The sequence below is a fragment of the Hippocampus guttulatus genome, chromosome 10 (assembly GCF_054856545.1).
Source record: "Hippocampus guttulatus isolate MCC_2025c chromosome 10, RoL_Hgut_1.0, whole genome shotgun sequence".
NCBI lineage: Eukaryota > Metazoa > Chordata > Actinopteri > Syngnathiformes > Syngnathidae > Hippocampus > Hippocampus guttulatus.
In genome coordinates this window covers 17,068,892-17,090,213 of record NC_141270.1, presented here as the reverse complement: position 1 = coordinate 17,090,213, position 21,322 = coordinate 17,068,892, and the positions used below count along the sequence as shown (strand labels likewise).

At 41.5% G+C, this 21,322-nt stretch overlaps 2 protein-coding genes across 2 annotated transcripts; one reads left to right on the top strand and one right to left on the bottom strand.

The window, feature by feature from the left end:
- Positions 1 to 1,390: 1,390 nt before the first annotated feature.
- On the top strand, positions 1,391 to 7,866 carry LOC147199483 (alpha-internexin-like). Its single transcript, XM_086122072.1, has 5 exons — positions 1,391 to 1,739; positions 3,448 to 3,678; positions 4,569 to 5,096; positions 5,987 to 6,111; positions 7,004 to 7,866. Exons 1-5 carry the CDS (start codon positions 1,449 to 1,451, stop codon positions 7,188 to 7,190), a joined length of 1,362 nt encoding a protein of 453 aa, XP_085978198.1. The 5' UTR covers positions 1,391 to 1,448; the 3' UTR covers positions 7,191 to 7,866.
- Positions 7,867 to 8,022: 156 nt separating this feature from the next.
- pcgf6 (polycomb group ring finger 6) lies at positions 8,023 to 18,611 on the bottom strand. The gene is given in 13 exon segments (XM_086122071.1): positions 8,023 to 8,548; positions 9,273 to 9,359; positions 9,958 to 10,056; positions 12,526 to 12,553; positions 12,901 to 13,018; positions 13,457 to 13,516; positions 14,105 to 14,160; positions 14,285 to 14,381; positions 15,028 to 15,127; positions 17,348 to 17,581; positions 17,740 to 17,908; positions 17,910 to 17,939; positions 17,941 to 18,611. Coding segments are annotated over 13 exon segments (1,536 nt in total). The 5' UTR covers positions 18,348 to 18,611; the 3' UTR covers positions 8,023 to 8,497.
- Between the last annotated feature and the right edge of the window lie 2,711 nt (positions 18,612 to 21,322).

Sequence of the window (21,322 nt, the reverse complement as noted above, 5' to 3'; positions counted from 1 at the left end):
ATTTGCATGACGATTCACTCGCTCTCATTCATGGCTCCAGCAGCAGCCATGAAACCAGAGAGGCTGAAAAACTTGAGATGTGTACTGACCTCCTTTGGCAATCAGATGGAACTGCAACCACACGAAAATAGTAAATTCGACACGATGGTTGATTGATTGTTTTTATTGCGAACATGGAAAAAACAAATTAATCATCAAATTAAAATGGAAAAAAAGACACAACTTTATACATATATACATATGTATAAAGTTGTGTCTTTTATATATATATATATATAGAGGTGGCCCTGTGTGTGTGTGCGTGCGTGTGTGTGTGTGTGTGTCACACCGTTTGTGGACACATTGCATTCTATTGCTGTATTTACATATCGTAGGATACCGTCTGGCCACTACGGTGATCGACTGGTTAGCACGTCAGCCTCACAGTGCAGAGGTGCAGGGTTCGATTCCGGCTCCGGCTTTCCAGTGTGGAGTTTGCATGTTCTTCACCGTGGCTAGGCTACGTGGATTTTCTCCGGGTATGGGCAGGCTGATTGAACACTAGTCTAAATTGTCCCTCGGTGTGAATATGAATGGTTGTTGGTCTATTGTGTGCCCTGTGACTGGGTGTACCCCACCTACGACGGCTGGGATAGGCTCCAGCAATCCTTGTTCGGATAAAGCGGTTCAGATAATCGATGGATTGATGTATCAACTGTTTTTTTTAATCAATAAATGCATTATAAGACATTATAAAAATTAGATATCATTCAATAATTACACAATTACTTTGCAGTATTTACAAAATGTTCTTAAGAAACTGGAACTCTCACAGTCCATGTCTGAACAATCCACCAATAATTAAACTCTATCAATAAAAAAGCTTCAACATATCACTTCCCCGATATAATTACAAACACATGATTTTTCCCCAACAGAGGATTGTTACCAATAACCATTAATGAGTCAATTTTAAACTACTGTGCCTTTACATACAATTATTTTCATCAGTTATATTGCACGCGTGTAAATGATAAACTCATCCAAATTTCTCATTTTTGTTCAGAAATCTGAGGTTGTTTTTAATATATTGTAAAAGTATAGTTGTTTTCATTATGTACCTGTATTGCCTTGACATCAAATTAAGAGTCCACATGATGTGGGCCGCGAACAACGAGTTTGTAAAATTACTGCAGTACTGTAGTGCTTCACCATGGACAGCTCCATTTTTATCTGACCATAAAGATAACTTTAACAACTGTTTCAGTTCATGTTTCTGAGTGTGGAATCGTGGATCTGTTCAAATATTTTTACTGTTTTCATCACCAGATGACGTGGACCAACACATTTTGTTTGTTGACATTTAATCCCCATGTATAAAATGGTTCGCTCCACCTGTAGCCGCGCTTGACAAAGCTGCAGCAAATCTCTCGCCAGTGTCTTACTTTGAGCTCCAATTTACTGCAAAGATGAACTACAGAGACCGCTACACTTCGTCCTCCTACCGCAAGATTTTCGGGGACTCTTCCAGGTTCTCCGCCTCCTCACGTATGAGCAGTTACGTGCCCCAGGTCTCCCCCGGGCTCAGGTCCATGGCCGTGTCCCGAAACAGCACCTCTTCCGTGGGCATGTTCAGACGGCTGGGCCAACCTCCGGCCTCCTTCTCTCTTACGGCCACGGACTCCCTCGACTTGACCCAGACTTCAGTGGTCAACAATGAACTCAAAGTAATTCGTACCAACGAAAAAGAGCAGCTGCAGGTATGTGTCGTCATTGAAAAAAGGTGGACATTTTTTTCAGTTTTTATTTCTTTAATGTGGACTCCATAACAAATTGTGGCAGCAAAAGCACTCACGTACTGTACTTCAGTAAGAGTAAGATGATTTTAAAAATAAAAAGAATGAAATGAATGAAAAGTAAAAATACTGATGTTTTATGTTCAATAAACAAACAAACAAACAAACAAACTTCTGTACTTAAGTAAAACTTTTTTTCAATGCTCTGAAATGTACAAAAATATTTTTAAACCGTCAATTAGACCAACAACCATTTTGATAACATATGGCACAATGAAAAAAAAATGCACACGAAATAATTAACGTTAATGTTATTTACTTGCGTAGCTCGCGCAATGAGACGGAAATTCACTGCAGACGCCATCATCAAAGCATATTTTCATAGCTTTGCTAACATTTTAGAGTGACTGACAAAAATTACACTATTACACTACATATTACTAGAGTACATGTATTATTTTTATTATATTATGAAAACCTGATGTCCTTTAGGAGGGCAAAGCGGTAGATTTTGAAATTAGTTAAAAAAATATATATATATATTGTAGTTTACTTGCATCTCTGATTTGAAAAAAAATAAAACATTTTTGACGGTGTTAACTGATAATTGAAAAAAATACACAATTTTTTTCAAATTAGATGAGGAATTTTTGAATGCTAAGTGATGGTACGTTTTAGACTGATACAAGACAATTTCACTTCAAATATTTCGAGTAGACGAGACTCATCACAAATGTATTTGAATAAGGCGCAAGAGGAATACAGTATCTTGTTTCTCTGGATATTTTGTCATCGTTATTGCTCCTTGGTTCACGTTACTCCATGTCACTGCTGTCCCCATTTTCTCAATCTGGTAACACCAGCAAAGTCTAAAGTGCAGTGGATTTTGCCTTTCTATTTTAAGTCGTGTCATCATCCGTGGAGATAGAAAAAAGTAAGCAGCCTATTTGTTGTCTCTTTGTGATAATCTTTTTTCAGGTGCAGGGAGTAAAAGTTAAAAAACGTTATCACAAAAATGAATACCCAGGTAAAGTACAGATACCTGAAAAATATTCTCCAGCATAGTAACAAAGTATTTGTACCTCATTACTTCAGCCCATTGTTAATAATGCAATAAGTGAATGTCCAAACACAGAAAACAGCCATGTCCAATAAAGAAAGTATATGGGACAATAAAATGCACTTATTTGCCACAGCATTACATATTTGCACAATCTAGTGATTCCCAACCTTTATTCAGCCAAGATACATTTTACATTAGAAAAGTCTGAACAGCACATCAGTGACACTACCAACAAAACTATCACAAAGGAGTGACTGCCCCTCATATTTTCTTGCTTCAGTCCTTCATCATCTGCATTCAAACCACCAGCAGGGATGCTGCTACTGTACCTGAAAACACAACACTGTATAGAGACCAACAACCAATTTAATATGGTTTAATCCCATCTCTTTTAATGCCCCCCCCCCCTGCAGAATGGCAAATCCCCATTTTAGGCTGTCCCTTAACATAATGTACCGAGAAAATGTCAGCAAGGTAAACAAAACCAGGTAAAAAATAGAAATGATTAGCCTGGAGGCTAACCAGCATCTTAAACAGGTTAAGGTTAATGTAGAACAATGCAAAAGACCAGCAGCTGGTACCAATGAGGCTTTTGTTTTTGTTGCACAGGGTCTGAATGATCGCTTCGCCATGTTCATTGACAAAGTCAGACACCTGGAGCAGCAGAATAAAGTACTGGAGGCCGAGCTGGTGACGCTGCGGCAGAGGCAGAGTGAGCGGTCTCGGGCCACTCAACTCTACCAGCAGGAGATGAGGGACTTACGGGCTCAGTTGGAGGACCTAAACAGGGACAAGAACCGCATCCTGATTGAGAGGAACAACATGGAAGATGAACTGCAGGTATGAAAGGAACCATGACCGTCTGTACCATCAAATGACAAGGAGGAGTCTTTGAGCCATAAAGTCATAACGAAGGGAATACACTCAAAATATGATGGAATCAATGTTTTCAATACGATGATGATTAGAATTGTAGATTTTAGATAGAAATATAGACTGAAATCATCCCCTTTTGTTGTTTCTTTAACCCAATCTAACGCAAAGTCTTTCAAGCATATAATTACCCGATTACTATATGGTCTGTTTGTATCCAAAGAAAAATGTTCCATCCATTTTCTAATCCGCTTATCCTCACAAGGGTCACGGGGCATGCTGGAGCCTATCCCAACTGTCTTCGGGCAGCAGGCTGCCAGCCAATTGCAGGGCACACATAGACAAACAGCCATTCGTGCTCACACTCACACCTAGGGGCAATTTTGAGTGTTCCATTGACCTGCAACGCATGTTTTTGGAATGTGGGAGGAAATCAGAGTACCCGGAGAAAAGCCACACAGGCACGGGGAGAACAAGCAAACTCCACACAAGAAGGCCCGAGCCGGAATCAAACCCTCCACCTCTGCACTGGGAGGCCAGCGAGCTAATCAGTACCACCGTGCCACCCAGAACAGAATTCATTTCATTTTAATATTGTGGATGTAGTTTGCATTTTTTTAGAACACAGATTTGTCAAATAATATGGTGAATGCAATTAGTTATATGAGCTACTCAAAAATATTAGGAACAGCACTCAGTATGATACAGTTCAGCTGTACAGAACGCTACAGACAAATTAATACGTATAACCAACAAATACATTTTTCCCTTTCAGTTTTAAGGACTGGACATCGAAATTAATTATTTACTGCATCACATTTGTCCATTTTTTTTGGGGGGGGGGGGCTCCATTCTAGAAACTCACTGTCAAGTATCAGGAGGAGTTGACTGTGCGTGAAGAGACAGAACAAACCTTGCGGTCCTTCCGGAAGGATGTGGATGACGCGGCAGCCATTCGTCTGGATCTGGAGCGTCGAGTGGAATCGCTGATGGATGAAATCTCGTTCCTGAACAAAGTCCACGATGAGGAAATCCAGGAGCTGAGCAGCCTGATGGAAGCGCAGCAGGTCTCCGTGGAAATGGAACTCTCCAAACCCGACCTCACCTCAGCTCTGAAAGAGATCCGCAACCAGTACGAGTCCATCGCCTCCAAAAACCTGCAGTCGGCCGAGGAGTGGTACAAGGGCAAGTTCTCCAGCCTGAGTGAACAGGCCACCAGGAGCAACGAGGCCATGCGGGCCAGCAGGGAGGAGATGAATGAGTTCAGGAGGCAGCTGCAGGGCAAGACTCTGGAGATCGAGACTCTGAGGGGTGCCAACGAGTCTCTGGAAAGGCAGATCACAGAGATGGAGGATGCTCACAATTCTGAAGTCACAACATTGCAGGTGCGTAATACAGTGAACTCCCGTTAATCGTGCGATACGTTCCAGAACCTCCCACTTTAAACACATTTCAACTTATTTAAACACACAAACTTTCCAAAACACCCTTTTAAAAGTATTCCTCCGTGTCTGTTCACACACTCGGGTGATTTAAGTTCAACACAATAAATAGCGGCGGGCCGGTGTTCCCGGTGTCACTTGAACTTGACCATGCAGCAGCACAGCAGTGAAGGTTGCGATTGTCTCCAACTAATAGGATTGAGCAGTTCAAACTCATCAATTATGTCACAGCTTGAGGTCCATTAGGTAAGAGCTTCAGGGTGGCCCCAACTTGTCAATGTCACAGCCAAGTTGAGCAGAAACTAGCTGGCGAAATCTAACCTATGACATATTCATGCTCACCTTTTTGAGATGATCACCTAATGTTTAGTTCCGGGTGCAAATTGCTCTTGTCTTCCAATAAATTCAGAATGCATAATGTATTCAGATTTCTTAGCGAAACAAATGATTGTATCTAAAATATTGCCTGAAAAAGGATATTATTGTGCTCCAGAAATGAATTAAAATTTAATCACGATTTGATCTCAAGCTGTTCCATCCGGTACACGAAGATTCGCGGACAGTATGACAAACTCCAAATAAAACTGCTTTAGTGTGGAAGTCACTTGGGCTTAGACAGCGAAAGTTCTTAGTGAACTGATCCCGTGTATCGAGATTAACCCAGACTGCTGCTAAATTGGATACAGGAAGGCCATCTGTTTTCAGCGGCTATTTAGGGAAGTTCAAACGAACTAAGCCTCAAAGGTTATGCTTGTCTTGACAAAAGTAACCCTTTAACCATGTGACCGCTCAATAACTTTCGTTTCATCACAATGCTTGACTTCTTCGAACAGGACACGATTGGCCACCTGGATACTGAGCTGAGGAACCTCAAGGGGGAGATGGCCCAGCACCTGAGAGAATATCAGGACTTGCTCAATGTCAAGATGGCATTGGACATCGAGATAGCTGCATACAGGTGGGCGGACATGAAACGATATGATGTATCAAGATTGTCATGACCATAATCATTATCAGTATTATAACTAGTATATGTGACTAAAAGAAATTTGCCTAAAGCAAGACCACAAGGTCAGAATCAGGTCTATGACTGGCTGCCCTGTACATTAATCAAATGACAAAGTTCATAACAGATATTGATCAGAGGCTAATAGTCTACTTGTTTTGTTGTTGTTGTTTTTAACCCTTTCACTGCCATTGACAGGCAGCTATTGTTTGTTTCAATCGTGTCAAACTGGATGGACTGGCCGTGAAAATGTTAATGCGATGGAATCGGTCTACACTTTCCTGGCGAGCGACTGTTTGATGACACTCGACGTAACGGGCATGGTCTAAGTCACAACAAAGGCACACCTCTGCTGTTGGAATGCAGAATTCCAGCCTATAGGGCAAGGGGGTCAAACTCATTTTTTGTCGAGGGCCACTTCGGAGTTACGGCTTCCCTCGGAGGGCCGGTGCAAAATCTCAAAGTTATTTATTACCCATGACAATTTGACATTTCGGTACAGATTTCAGCAAGAATCATGAACGTTGACACACATGAGTTGCTCCTGCGGGCCACATAAAATGACGTGGTGGGCCGGATCTGGCCCCCGCGTCTTGACTTTGACACCTGTGCTATAAGGCCTTCCGAAACTACGCACTGCCGCTTTAATAGCGCTATGAAACCAATCAGGATGGATAAATAAAGACGTCACTCAAAGCCGGCTAGCAAGCCCGAGGTGGTGCATCTGAAAGGTTATTAAAAAAACATACTGTATATATATATATATATATATATAAATGTGAATAAATATGTACAATTAATTCCATACTGTTACTTTAATATATATGTCCTTTCAACCAACAAGGAAGCTGCTGGAAGGCGAAGAGACTCACTTTAACTCAGGGACGTCTTTCGGAGCCGCCAGTTACAGCTACCAGGCCCGAGCCTCAACCGGATCATCCAGAAGCAGCCAGCGAGACAAAGACGGAGCCAAGAAGGAAAGCGGCAAGGAGGAGGAGAAGGACGAAGCAGACATCAATTCCAACAACTGAAGTCATGGACACAGGCAGGAAGGGAGACAAATAGCTTGTACTGCATTTCTAAAGTTTTAGCACTGTATATGCACAAAAAGAGGAGCCCAGACATCGTGTCCTATGTAAATGTAATTTTTCTGGAGATTATTTTAATTTGGAACATTTCAATCACAAAACACAAGTCAGGCTATAAGTGAATTCGTTCTTTCCATAGTGCACAAGTCTGAAACATGTAGAACATTTTTGGACTCTAAATATTTTTCAAATGGAAGCTTGCATCAAGATGTAAACCAGATGGTGTTAACCTATTACGGGGCATTGTATGTTACAATTGAAAAAACAGTAACAATGTGGTAGAATTCTAGTCATCTGTGTCAAAGTGTGTTGGCTAACTTAAACCGTATTTATACACTAAAATATGCTTTTGTTTGCTTATCACTTTAATTTTCAGGCCAATGCTTTTTCTTGAATGTTAGCAAACCAGATTGTGTGTGTGTGACTAGTGCGGTACTTTCGGTTAACATCAATCATGATTTCAGAAAATGATGGGTAGTACCTTTAAATATGCTGTAAATCTACACCATAGCTAGATGACTACATTTCATTGAGGTTTAGGCCTCCCTGCTCACTGTGTGATTCATTTACACGGAATGATTGAGAGAATTAAAAAAACAACAACAAAAAAACAACTGTTCTGTCTGTTCTCTCGTGTGATGAATGAGACAATTGCAAGATCTGTGCCTGCCTTCTCCGCACTGATATATTGCAATGCATAACAACTTTTCTGAAATTGGCAGCACAATGATTTACTTGACTGTTTAAGTATAGAGGCATGAAGAACATTCATTAGTTGAAAAGTACTGGAATTCTTTTATTCAAAGCAGTCGCACAGACAGCAAACATTTCATTAAATCTGACGACAGTCGTCTTTCACAGAAGTCAATTTCAACTTTATCATGTCTTATCCCAAATAATGTACAAAATAAAAAAACCTGAGCTCATCAGTTACCTAAAAAAATGCACCTTTCTGACTATGTACCTGGAACAATAGTTAGATTGAGACGCCTTTGGCTCTGGATGGAGGCAGATGCTTTTCTGCTCTGCTCCTATTCCCCAAAATCACCGTGACCCTTTGGGCTCAAACCATGCTCCCACTTATGGAGAATGGTTGGACTTTGTGTCCAGTAAGCACAGTAGTAGAAATGCCCTGAAAATAGTCTCAATAAAATTCATATTGCTGTCCCGAGTAACTTCCTCCAGTCATTTTGCAGGTATTCTGCCTTACAGGAGGTGTGAAACACTATGAATCGATCCGTTCTTTCCTTTCAAGACAGACAGGATAGGACCAGACCAAAGTGCAGCACCAGCAGACCATCCTAAGGACACATGAAAATAATGTATCTTTTAGGATAAGCGTGAATAATGTGTTTCTTCTGTAACCTGTAAATAGCCGACTAAATGTAGACTGAGTAGCAGAGGAGGGCATTCTGTCAGTCTTGACAGAATATTTGTCAGTCTGTCACTGGCGGACGCCCGTTTTGCTGATGACTGACGATGATTGTCATTGGCTGGCTTTAACTGTCCATCAACGGCAAACTTGAAAGGAGGTAGGTGGTTGGGGGGCATGAGCTGTACATGCAGTCAAAGTGTGAACATTTTCAATATTAATACACTAAATATTCATTATCTAGATATTGATACGATAACAATATATCACCGAGCCCTAGTTTTGTTACCCTCCATCATTCAACAATACTCACAGGAATACTCGAGAGCTACTTTTGACTCTTTTTAATCCACTTTCAATTCGTAGAAAGTCTCGCAAAAGTCTATTTGCCACAGTGATGAGACATATTTTAAAGGCTGATGACAGCAGCTTCATAAATGGCTGTTGCCGAGTGGAGAATATGAAACATAAAGCAGCACTCTCAGAGTTGAAGGAGAAAAAGCACAACGTTAGCACGTACATTTATTTTGCTATGCTTGGCAGTGTAACCAGCAATGGTATATTGAAATAGCGTTGAAATCTGTGTCGCCGCTTCACAGAAAAAAAAACCACAAAAATATCTATAAATAATAAGAAAAAATAATGGTGCTTACTTGCAAGGCCTCTGCTCCCACAAAATTCTGGACATCTTTCAGTGACTGATACTGATCCAGGAGATGATCTCCACAAACCACGTCAACCTACAAGACAAAGAATGGTAAAAAAAAAGTGCTTCCACACTTTTAATACACAATTTATTAAAATGCCCTGGTCTTCCTCCATTCTCCTTACATTTATCACAACAGGTTGCACTGAGGCTAGGAAATTAAAATAAGATGCTAATCATGAAATCCAGGTGCGATATAATACAAACTATAGACTTGGGCTCGGTGTGAACCTAATCACGCAATGCTTTTTAAGCAACCCAACCTTTGAGCTAAACTCGAATAAGAAATAGTGGCTCTTTGTTGATGTCACTTAATTGAAAGGTAGAGATGAAACTCAGCCTGTCTGATTCTAGGTCACAGCTTTGTTAAAAAGTACTTTAATATCACTGGAATTGCCACGGTAAGCATAATTGTTAAGGACATGAGATGCTGTTTTCTACTTCCTGTCGAAAAGTTCAATCGCATGACAGAACAATAACGGGCCCCATCCTCTAAAGCTCTGTCATGACCTCACACTGCTCTGTATGCATGTGACAGTCAAGTAGATTCTGTGCTGACCTCGTCCGAAACTACCAGGATCAAGAAGACTCTGCGGACTGATTAAGCTCGTTAAGTGAGTTTGGCCGCTCACCTGGCAAGTTGGGCTGAGCTCCATCTTCTTCCTAATGAAGAGCTCCACATGGCGAATGGTGGCCTCACCTGACACACGCACATAGGGCCTCTCTAGTGGCTGGACAGCAATGAAGTACAACAGACTACAAATTAACATGTTTCATAAAGTTGTACAGGGGGCCCTCAGTTAACATCAGGTCTGTTCCTATGGCGCCGACGAACCCGAATTCGTACACGAGGCAGAGCACGCCAGTCTACCTGTCACCTGCGCTAACACAGTAGTAAAATCAGAATTACCGTAACTGACACATACAAAACGAACACATGAAAAACATTACGGTAAATTCGGTGCAGACTGAGTGGGCCTTCTTGTTTTGTGTGACAACCATGGCTTGAGAAAAAAAAATTGAGCAAGTTGGCCACAACTATTGGTCAATCCCAATTGTTTTTCTTCCCTGAAGCATTGATGGCACAATTTTATGCTATTCAAACAGACATTTCCAGGCAGCGTTAAGTCCATTGTACTCTTATCTAAACCCCTCATGATCTTTTCAGTCTATTAGCACTCTCTGTTGGTGAAAGGCTGACACTGCAGACAGTAAGATCCTTATATCAGTGTTTTTCAAACCCTGTGCCAGTGTGCAGCGAGATATTGTCAGGTGTGCCGTGGGAAATTATACAATATGTAGCCTGTGCGGTCGATCGCCTGGAAGAGTAATCATGTAGTACTCTTCCATACCGGTAGGGAGCAGCAGCAGCTAGGAAATTGCCTTGTGCTTCGAGACGAGCGAAATTTCCGACGCGAGGCAATACCATGAAAGGTATCTTTCATTTAGATTTACGTGTACTGGAGATGCAACTGAATTGCTGCAAATGAATTAGATACCTGTATATAACTTTTTTTCTGTATCAATTTGCTGTGTAATTCAGTGAGTGACATGTGTCCAGCCAGTCACACGATACGATGCAATGACGCGAAGCAGCCAATCACCGCATTGACAGTACTTGCGCAAATTCTCTGTTCCATAACGATAACAGTGCGGCGGCGAAAAGTGACGCTAATGCTAATCTTTATCATGGCGAAACGACCGGTCATTTGAATGATGTTGGAATTATACAATGACTCAAGATGGGAAAAGGGATTGGTACAATATTGCTGGAGAGCGCAAACGACTGGGAGAAAAAGAACCGGATGTCACACAGAAAAAAATCAGACCCTGAGCAAGGTTAAGTTCTAATTGACTATATTTTACTTGCCATTAAAACGAATGCACCAAATATTGGATTGATGTTGATTTGATTCCTATTCAATGTGTTATAATATTGCGTTAATTTTCAGTGTTTTAAAATAAACGCTTATAGTAACAATCCATCCATCCATTTTCCGAACCGCTTGATCCTCACTAGGGTCGCGGGGGGTGCCGGAGCCTATCCCAGCTGTCTCCGGGCAGTAGGCGGGGGACACCCTGAATCAGTTGCCAGCCAATCGCAGGGCACACAGAGACAAACAACCATCCACGCCCACACTCACACCTAGGGACAATTTAGAGCATCCAATCAGCCTGCCAAGCATGTTTTTGGAATGTGGGAGGAAACCGGAGCACCCGGAGAAAACCCACGCAGGCCCGGGGAGAACATGCAAACTCCACACAGGGAGGCCGGAGCTGGAATCGAACCCGGTACCTCTGCACTGTGAAGCCGACGTGCTAACCACTGGTCTACCGGGCCGCTCTTATAGTAACAATATAACATTTAATTGTTAAAATAAGCTTTTTTCACATTTTCAGGTAGTGGTGTGCCGCGGAATTTTTTCAACAAAGAAATGTGCCTTGGCTCGAATAAGATTGAAAATCACTGCGTCATATTAGGAGTGAGGCACATTTTGTCAGGTGTTGCCACCGTGATTATATGTTTTGGCAGAGTTTTGACACTGGATGCATTTCCTGATGCACCCACTCATTTTAATATAGGCAGTGGCTTGGAATTAGGGTCTAGCATACCCATTAGGATGCTTGCGTTCGTGGCTGGCATTTAAGCAGTGGTCCCCTGTGTCAAAGGCACCAAACCACCATGTTTCTTAGCTAAAAGCCAACATGTTTTTAATCTCCCGTTGCTATTTAAAACACAGTTAACCCAGCAATGCAAGTTGGAAAGTACTATGCAGTACTTGTACTGTGCAGACTTGATATCAAGTCAGGAAAATCAATTTGTGCTCGACTGCAAAAATGATAAACTTATCTTAGCATATCTTGAGACACGTTGGTTGTCAACACATCGTTAAGCAGAGACCCATGTGAGTTTAAGGAATATGAATACTTGTGGGAAAATGCGTACAAGAAAATGACAACATCAAACAGCAGGACAAATCGTTTTTCGTGGCATACGTTGGTATGAAAGTGTGGAAGTCCCAATGTGGAATAAACAATAGTAATAATAATAATAAACTCACAATGTCGCATACTAGGACTGTTATATGCTGAGGACCCTCTGTATTGTGTTTTTTCCCCCCCTACAAATCTGAGTGTGAATTGTAGGTCAATGCTGACCAGAATCCTCTGAAAAAGCCCTGAAGATGGAAAGCAATTACCTTGTAACTGTTTATCCCCTCTTCAGCCCTGGAACAAAAATTACAGTCAATACATGCTTTGCTCATCGTATAAGCCAGCATCAGAAACATCTGCTAGCACTTCTGTGCAACTTTATCTACGCCATAAACGAGAGCGGAGCCTCCAAACTAACCTACAATGTGCACAGTGACAGCGGTAGACTTGCAAAATTGTGACGTGTAGAATTTCCAAGACATTTTTCTATAAACAACTTAAAGCAATGTTATCATTTTTAGGCTTGAACTGGAGTCCGTTCTCACTCAAGGAAAAAAACAAAACAGAACAAAACACTGACCTGAGAATGACAATGAGTGTCTTGAACGACAATGCTTCAGAAGCAAGTCAAGGAGACTCACCCAACAAAATCCAGCAACAGTGACACATCCAGCTCAGGCGGAATGTTGAGCACACACTGAGGCGTTGAGTCCTTCTTTTGCCTTTTCAACACCAGAGGAGTTGCAGTAGAGACCACCACTGCCACACAGAAAGACAAGAACATTGTGACTGCTTTCGCAATCAAACGTGATTATACAAAGTATTTTAATCCTATTTTTGATACAGCTTTTGTACTGAATCTTATTATTATCAATCAATTATGTGGCCAGTTGATGTAAGTATGGCTTTTGTAATGTGTAATTATAGTACCTGTAGTTCGTGTAACCTGGTGGCAAACACATCCAGGGATTTCTCGATTGCCACTATTACTACAGTAATATACAATTGATGCCAATTGAAAATATACCATGACCTAGAATATACTGTGCTCAAAATTAGTACACCTCAACAGATTTGTTAGAAAACTTTGAATTTTCTTTCAGAAGCACTTGTTTCTATGTCATACTAAAAATATTTTTAACAGTTTTTTCCCCAACGTGGCACCCTGTGTTATCAGCATTTATGGAAAAACGTTACCTGATTTGGGTATCGCCAGCCCTCGCTTTTTGTAGAAGTTGCACATTTGCTCTTTTTCAACTGCAGTTTGAAACATACAAAGCTTAGGTCAGAAATTAGAAATTGTATAATAGGGGTGCATCAAAAATTTTCATCCGAAAAAACCCCCCAAGAGTACATTTTGGGTCTTCAACTCAAAGCCTTGTCGTGAAAACAATGCCAAATTTGGATTTTGTGATGATGCAAGCAACAACATTTAATGGAAGTACTCTGGGTGGGCGAACGATTGCGAAACCCCGGTCTCTGCCTGGCAGTGCCCGTGACGTCCCAATCATCGTGGCGCAATCCTTTGGAGCTCGGGGTTAAGACTAGTTCGCTGCTGAGGACCGCCTTTCTGGCAGCTGTGAAAGAATGCGCATTGCCTCAAAGGAACCAGAGAGCTCACACTAAGACAAGTTTGGCAAAGGGCAGAAAATGATCAAGCTGAGGATTTTTTTTCCTGTCTTTTAGGTATTCTGTTTTTTTTTTAAATGTTTTGGTTTTTGCCCTTGGTGTCCTCAGTTTCAGTTTCGGACAAGAATTTTCTTTTTGGTGCATCATGAATATACAAATAAAAAAATAAAGTAAATTATTGCACCTGTGTTAATCAGTTGTGTGCAGTCTGCTTACCCTCCTCCAGGAAAGGAATCATTTTGTACACAATATCCTGCAGTTGTCTGTCTGGCCTGTCAGAAGATTTTTAACAACAAAAGATAATTCACATAATTGAACATGTCAAACTAAAGTACCAATATTTAATGCATATGATAATGAATACGGGCAAATATTACAATGGCAAGAAACAAATACCTTATGTTGTAAAGGGGTTGTGTTTGGTGGACTATAATGGTGCATGATGGACACCTGTTGCTGTAGAAAAAATGCTTCACAATGCAACTTTTGCAAACTAAGGAAAGACAAAAAAGAGCCAAGTTAGATCCAGCCATGATTGTCAACTTTGAAACCTGACGATGCGTGTTACTACGAGCATATCAGAAATCGAACATATACCAAACAATCATAAAAGATCTAATGATATCCTGTATCATTACCAACAGTGAATACGGATGACTTTAAATTGTGAGAACGATGACCTTAAGTGAAAGGCATTCATTTTTGTTAAATGCATTTATTTCAAATATTGATGAATGGTTAGTGTATCCACTTGTACTAGGATCAAACAATCTGATTGAAAAGGTCAACCAGCATGGACGTGCAAGCATTAATTCAGTTTAAGAATGTCCGTGTGTCCATACAGTGCTGAGCAAACATCTTAGATGACCACCTGCATTTGTGTGACTGTTGTCCTCATTTAGGCATTGCCCAATTTTTTTTCTCCCGCAATGGTCTCGAGAAGTTAATTTGCCAAGATGATTATTGTAATGCTAAATTACAATTATTACCGTTGTTCATTCATTTTTAAATCCCCCGGTTTACAAAACATTGGGGTGACCACTGTGACATTACTTACAAAATATTATCAGAACTTGACCAAGATGACAAATTCAAGCTATAAATTATCATTTTGAATGCAGACTTTTGGACCTACTTACATGTGTGTAAACACTCTGTGATGGTGGTGGCATCAATGAGGAAGCCGCAGCATAGGCCACATCGGATGTAAGGGTAGAACTGATTGATGGCAAGCTTCGGCTACAGATACCAAAACGAAAATGTATCAAATCAAATGTTACATCATCAGTCATATAAGTCTGTTTGTTGCTGTCAACCGTGATCTTTCGGTGTCTCCATTTGATCCATCATTTGAATTTGGTATGTGCCATGAGGGAAAATCAATCGTCCCCCAGAAAATGACAGAAAAAGTGAACACACTTTTAACACCAAGACTTAAAAAGAGAAAATTGGTGACACGGTAGCCGACCGGTTAGCACGTCCACCTCACAGTGCATGGTTTGATTCTGGCTCTGGCCTTCCTGTGTGCAGTTTGCTCCCCCCGTGCCTGGGTGGGTTTTCTCTGGGTACTTCGGTTTCCTCCCACACACTCTAATTTGTCCCTAGGTATGATTGTAAGCGCAAATGGTTGTTGGTCTATGTGTGTCCTGCGATTGGCAGGCAACCAATTCGGAGTGTACAGTGACTGCCTGAAGACAGCTCGGATAGGTTCCAACACACCTGTGACCCTTGTGAGAATAAGCGGATTAGAAAATGGATGGATGGAATTGGACCAACTAATATTAGGTGATGTAAAGATGTGCATCAAATGATGCAGGTCAGCATATGAGGCTCAGTATCGGGTCACTCACAGTGCCGCGCTCTTAGTCGACCTAAAACAAGAAATTGAATTTGGAAAGTGTGATGATGTTTTTTTTTATCCTTGGGAGTATTCGGCTGAAAACATGTCACAGGCATCTTCTGACATGACACCTTGGAATTACTTAACATGATGCAGAATTTTTTAAAAATGCATTATATGTCTGGTAGGGTAAAATGGTCTGCCGCTATACATTAAAGTATGCATCGACCATTAAGGATGAAACAATCGTGAATTATGTTCAACCTAATAGCCTCGAAAGATCCTAGAAACATGGAGTAAATACAACACTTTTGATCATATTCAGGACTGTTTGTGCCCATTTATAAACGATGTTGCACTGCCACAAATCTTTAAGTAGTAATGTGTACTTTTAAACCTATTGCTGAATTCAAATGACCAAGAGCTAGTTGATGACTTGCAGTGTGTAACAAGTACCGGTAGTTACCTCGTCTTCGGAATCGCTGCCCGAGAACCCATGTCTGGTGTTACCACATGGAGAGGTTGACATTCCCAAAAATCGGCGACCCACACCACCCACAAAATAACAATGCCAACCGAGCGTTGTTGAGGTACCGCAAGTAAGAAAAATGAGTCGATCAGTAAAACGTAAGGTTATAACTACGTTTAGTTTGACGTAGGTGTAGCCGGCTAGTTTTGTACTGCTAATTGATATTCAAGTTATCCAAACGCAATTGCACGTGGAAGGCTGGAATTAACAAATCACCTCAAAAGTATGCAAAGCGTGTGTCTCGGTCGTTTAATGTGTTACATTAATGGGATAACATGGAGTTACGATAAGAACAAGAACAAGAAGGAGAAAAAAGTCGCGGAGTAAAAGTCAACACGTGTACTTCCTATGTTGACTTGTGTTCGCGGTCTTCTCTTCTCAGCAACTCAGCGATCAGTGAGAGTAGCGCTTCCGGTCTGTAGTTTTCAGAATAAAGTGTTGTGTGGTTGTGTGTTTGTGTGTGTGGGGCTGTCCAAATTCTGAGCCTGGGCTGTACGAAGGCCGCGTTTTCGATTGTGTCACGTCACTTCCGGCACGACCCGACCGTACGCGGTGTCCAAATTCCTGTAAAGCCTGTCCGAATTCGGTTAATGCGGTCCACGGAGGGGACATAAGGAGGAGCCTTTGAAGGCGTCGAAGGACCCAGCCTGCGAATTGTCTTTCTAGAATTTGGAAACCACGTCCAGTCGAGTTGCGCCGGAAGAGAAGTCATGCGGACGGAAATTCAGGCCTTCAGAATACGCAGACCACTCCCTCAAAAAAAAAAAAAACACGCACACGCTGCTTGGTCAAGCAGCGTGAGGGGCACTAATGTGTTGGTGCATATAGATGTATATAGATACATACTGTACACGGGCGCACGTGCACACACACATACATTCAGTACATATATCAGTTGGATTCCATTTATGCAGTTCTGATATCTATTGGCCAACATAAGATTGAATGTGAATGGTGAATTTTTAACTGTCCAACATCCTCAAATTTATAAATAAGTAAATACATAAAAACAAAAGGTCTGGGATCCCATGGTGTGCATAGATCAACCTCATTTGACTTTGTGGCGGCCAACGGAGCTATGTCCATGTACCTTGACATGTAGTCCACAACCAGCAAGTAGGTCTTGCTTCCGAGCACGAACAAATCTGCTCCTAAATTTGGCGGTAGGTTCTCCATCACCATGTCCACGTAGATGTTCGTGTCTTCCAACAATTCTTGGTCCACGGGAGCTCGAGACCGTGTGTCGGCTGTGCTCAGGCATTTTTAGCACAGATGAAATTTCTTTCCTCTCAACCACAGGACAGAGAGTAGCCGCTGTAAATGCCTGCACCGCCATCAACAGAACAGTTAACATAAAATGACAACTTAATACAAAACAACATATAAGACACAGACAGTCAGGCAATCTTAACCACTTTTTCTTTCTCTTAGTACTTTAAGTTGCTCTTGAACACTCTTGTCAAAAGATTCAGCAACACTTGCCTCTGAATTGGTGTCCCCTCGCAGATAAGACTGCTGCCTCTTCACCTCCTCGCTTTGCCGTGCTATTCTTATGGCGTTTTCAAGGATCAGATCCAAGTGTATGCGTTCAGACAGTCCCCTGTCCCGCAGTCCGACGACAATTGTGTCTCTGATCAGTTCGTTGTGTAGCCCCATAGCTACAATGCTCTGCCAGCGCATAGTCCAGTGACGAACGAATCCACACTTTCCCCTCCTTTCTGAATATTGAATATAGCACGCTCGAAGATGACGTTTTTCTTGACAACGAAGAAGTTTCGGAGTCCCCCTCGCACTTCTTGGTATGTGCGCCGTTGAATCTCTGTCAGATTCAACCGGCGCAGGATTTCATCCGCCTCGTCACCCATGCAGTAAACCAGTGTGTTTACTTGATTTTCTTCAGAGCTAGCATTCAGGTTACTTGCCAGGCGGACTCTTTCGAATCTCCGGATCCATTTGTCCCGCTCCTGCGGTGGCTGGATGTTAAACGTGTCGCACGGCCCCGCGCTGGAGACTGGTCCCGCAGCCCGCTGTGCACCTAGCGCCGCGGCTCCATTTGGCCGCGCCGAGGCTCCTTCCTCTCTGTCGCTCATTTCGCCTTTCCCCCTTTACCGCCGTGTACAAAAGATTCTCTTCATGCACTCCACGTCAACGACAGGACTTCTGACACCATGTCGTGTTATCAAATGAGGCACACGTGAGTCCAGCTGTAGTGTTAACGTGGATAACCTTTATTGAACTTCACGACGCGTGTATACTGTACCACTCTCTAGTTCTCATGTCTCCCCGCTCTCGACGCACACCAGTGACGTAATCGCACAGTGACTGTCGTCAGTGTCGGACACGATTACACTAGTTACCATAGCGACCAAAGTGTAGCGGAAAAAAGTTTTGGTTCTGCTTTCCAAATTTTTGGGGCGTGGCTAAAGTATGTGACATGAGTCGCCCCTACCCCAGCATATAAGAACTTGAACGCTTTCATTCAAATCAGGTGTGATCCATCGCAATTACAGTACTGTATACCGTTAACTCGCTAGCTATTTCGACAACCCGAAAATGCATCTTCTCTTCAGTTAGTTCTCGAGCATAGCCGCTTTAGAGTGACGCATTATCGGCCATGAGTATGCGCACGTCACGCACAGAAAGACAGAAGAGCGTGGAGGCTGGAAGAAAGACAGATGAGAGAGGGTGGGCAATGAATAAAAACTTGTGCGCAGAGGTGTTAACCTGTATTAAAACATGCTGCCCATATTTATTTATTTATTTATTGTGCCGCATATCTTTAAATGGCGTTTTCACGGAAGCTGCAGCTGTGAGAAAACGCTTTATAGAACATTTAAAAATAATATAACAAAACATAAACCATCGACAATAAACAAAGTAATTGTACTGCATGTAAACGTATAATGTTTCAACTGGACCATAAATATGACAAAGATTTTCAGAACACCTCTAATTCAGTTAATGCAAGAAAACCTCAAGATTATGAATTGGAAATTCCTCTCTACAGGTGTATTGGATTCAAAAGTAATAGAAAATAGTTCGTATCTGCCTCATTTTATTATTACAAGATTCGAATTTGTCTGGCGTTTCTATAGACAGCGCTAATCTGTTTGTCCACCAGAGGTCAGTATAGATTAACATTTGAACGCAACAATGTAATCCACAGAGGAATCAGAAGATGGCACTGTTTATTGTTTATATTTTTTAAGTTGTCTGAAAGCATGGACTGGAGTAGCGTGACGAGTCATTTTCCGATCACATTTTCTGTTCGACAGTTACAAGTAAAAATTAAACAGCAAAAGCCTATGAATAAAGATACATTGACTCAAATGAAATAAAAAAGTAAAAATAACTTTTTTTAGACTCATTCAGCCGATGGTTTAGATAACAGCACATTGTTGTTTCAAAATAATTCTGTTTAACCGATTTCCACGTGTTGGTCAACACATAGTGTGGCGCAATAATACATGTAAATGAACCGTCACGCGTCAACCAGACTAAACAAGCTATAACCAGCCTCCACCTGACTCTCCTCGCTCTCTCCCGAACTTCGCACATGTATAACAATACATTCCTTCTTGTTTGCTCTAGGGGAGTTCAACTTGTATATAGAAAGAAAGCCGGAAGGCAGCTGGACTTCTTTCCTTTCTTTCGTTACTCCATATAGGCTACTTTCAGAAATTGACTTACAAAAACAGCACTTTGTTATCAGTAACAAGAATAGCACTGATTCTATAAACTCTATCTTGCCTTGCGAGTGAAATCTTAATTGAGCTCATGTTTTTTTGCTTAGATGAAAATTAGTACACACATTCAGGGAATAAGGTTCGGTTTATTATGTGAGGAAATCACAGCTACAACAAAAGTGGCGCCTAACAAAATAGACAGCGGCGTTTTTTTTAAACAAATTATTTTCATTTTTCTTTTCTTACCTTTTTTTTAATTTTGCCAATTTGAATGTAAGTGTAGTGGGGTTCAGACAACGTGGAGCATGAAGGACAAACTAAAATGTACTTTTAAGTGACACATGGACAACAGACTGAAATATGTTAGTTAATTTTGAAGATATTGATATAAGACAACTGTCTGGCATATAACTATACAGAATAGCTATTTCTGCTCTGTGAAATGAATTCTTGCTGTGCTGATAACTGTCAAATGTGCAATTAAATATTAGTCAACAGCTTAATTACAAAAGAGTTTGGACTGGTGCAATCCTATTATTCATACAATGGCATAAAACAAATGAAAAAGACAAGTTATTATTTGCAATCATTAGGCTATGCTATGATATTACTGGTCCAATCCACGTGACATCAAATGTGAATGTTATTTGCCCCTGAATGACAATGAGCTTGACACCCTTCCTCGTCAATGCACCTTATCGTGATTTCTGCATTACAGTACAGTACGCACAAATGCACCTGCTATGCTTGCCAATGTATTTGTTTGCATATCGAATGACAACCCCTTTTCCACTAAACGAATTGCAGTGAATGTTGCATTGCATTTTTAGCAAATCGCGCATATGAATATTGCCCAAGCAGAATTTGAAATAATGTGACTTTATATTAGTACCGTCGTTGCAGCAAACTTAAAAAGAACGTATAAAAACAAACAAGCATGGTCCTTTATGGTTCACGTACACATAAAACGTTGTTGCGGGGTGATACCCGAGACGCCCGAAGAAAAATCCTCCGTGAATGACTTTGTACTAGGTTGTGTACTGTCTCTCCACTCAACACCAAATCCAGTATTTTTCCATCAAGTAGCGCGCTGGACCACGTGACCAGAGAGGGTGGGTGAGGAGCGGGTGGGGGTGCTGTCATGTTTGCATCCTAGTTGACAGCAATGGCCAGAGTATGGTTCAGGACGGGCTAAACCTGAAATGTTCTACTTCATGATCCATTTAGGTTACTACGAATGATGTTTGTACCTAAAGTCCACCTGTCATTTCCCATTCTCCAAGCAAATTCTCCCCCAGGTCGTTTTTTGTAACCTCGTGCGTTCGTGATCGTGTAACCACTCCCACTCGTGGCTGGTGGAAAATTACCAGCTTACAAGC

What these genes read in the sequence shown, in the direction of transcription:
- LOC147199483 (XM_086122072.1), top strand. Translation starts at nt 1,449, where the DNA reads ATGAACTACAGAGACCGCTACACTTCGTCCTCCTACCGCAAGATTTTC. An exon ending in ACGAAAAAGAGCAGCTGCAG is followed by an intron (nt 1,740 to 3,447) that starts GTATGTGTCGTC and finishes TTTGTTGCACAG; the next exon opens with GGTCTGAATGATCGCTTCGC. An exon ending in ATCGAGATAGCTGCATACAG is followed by an intron (nt 6,112 to 7,003) that starts GTGGGCGGACAT and finishes TCAACCAACAAG; the next exon opens with GAAGCTGCTGGAAGGCGAAG.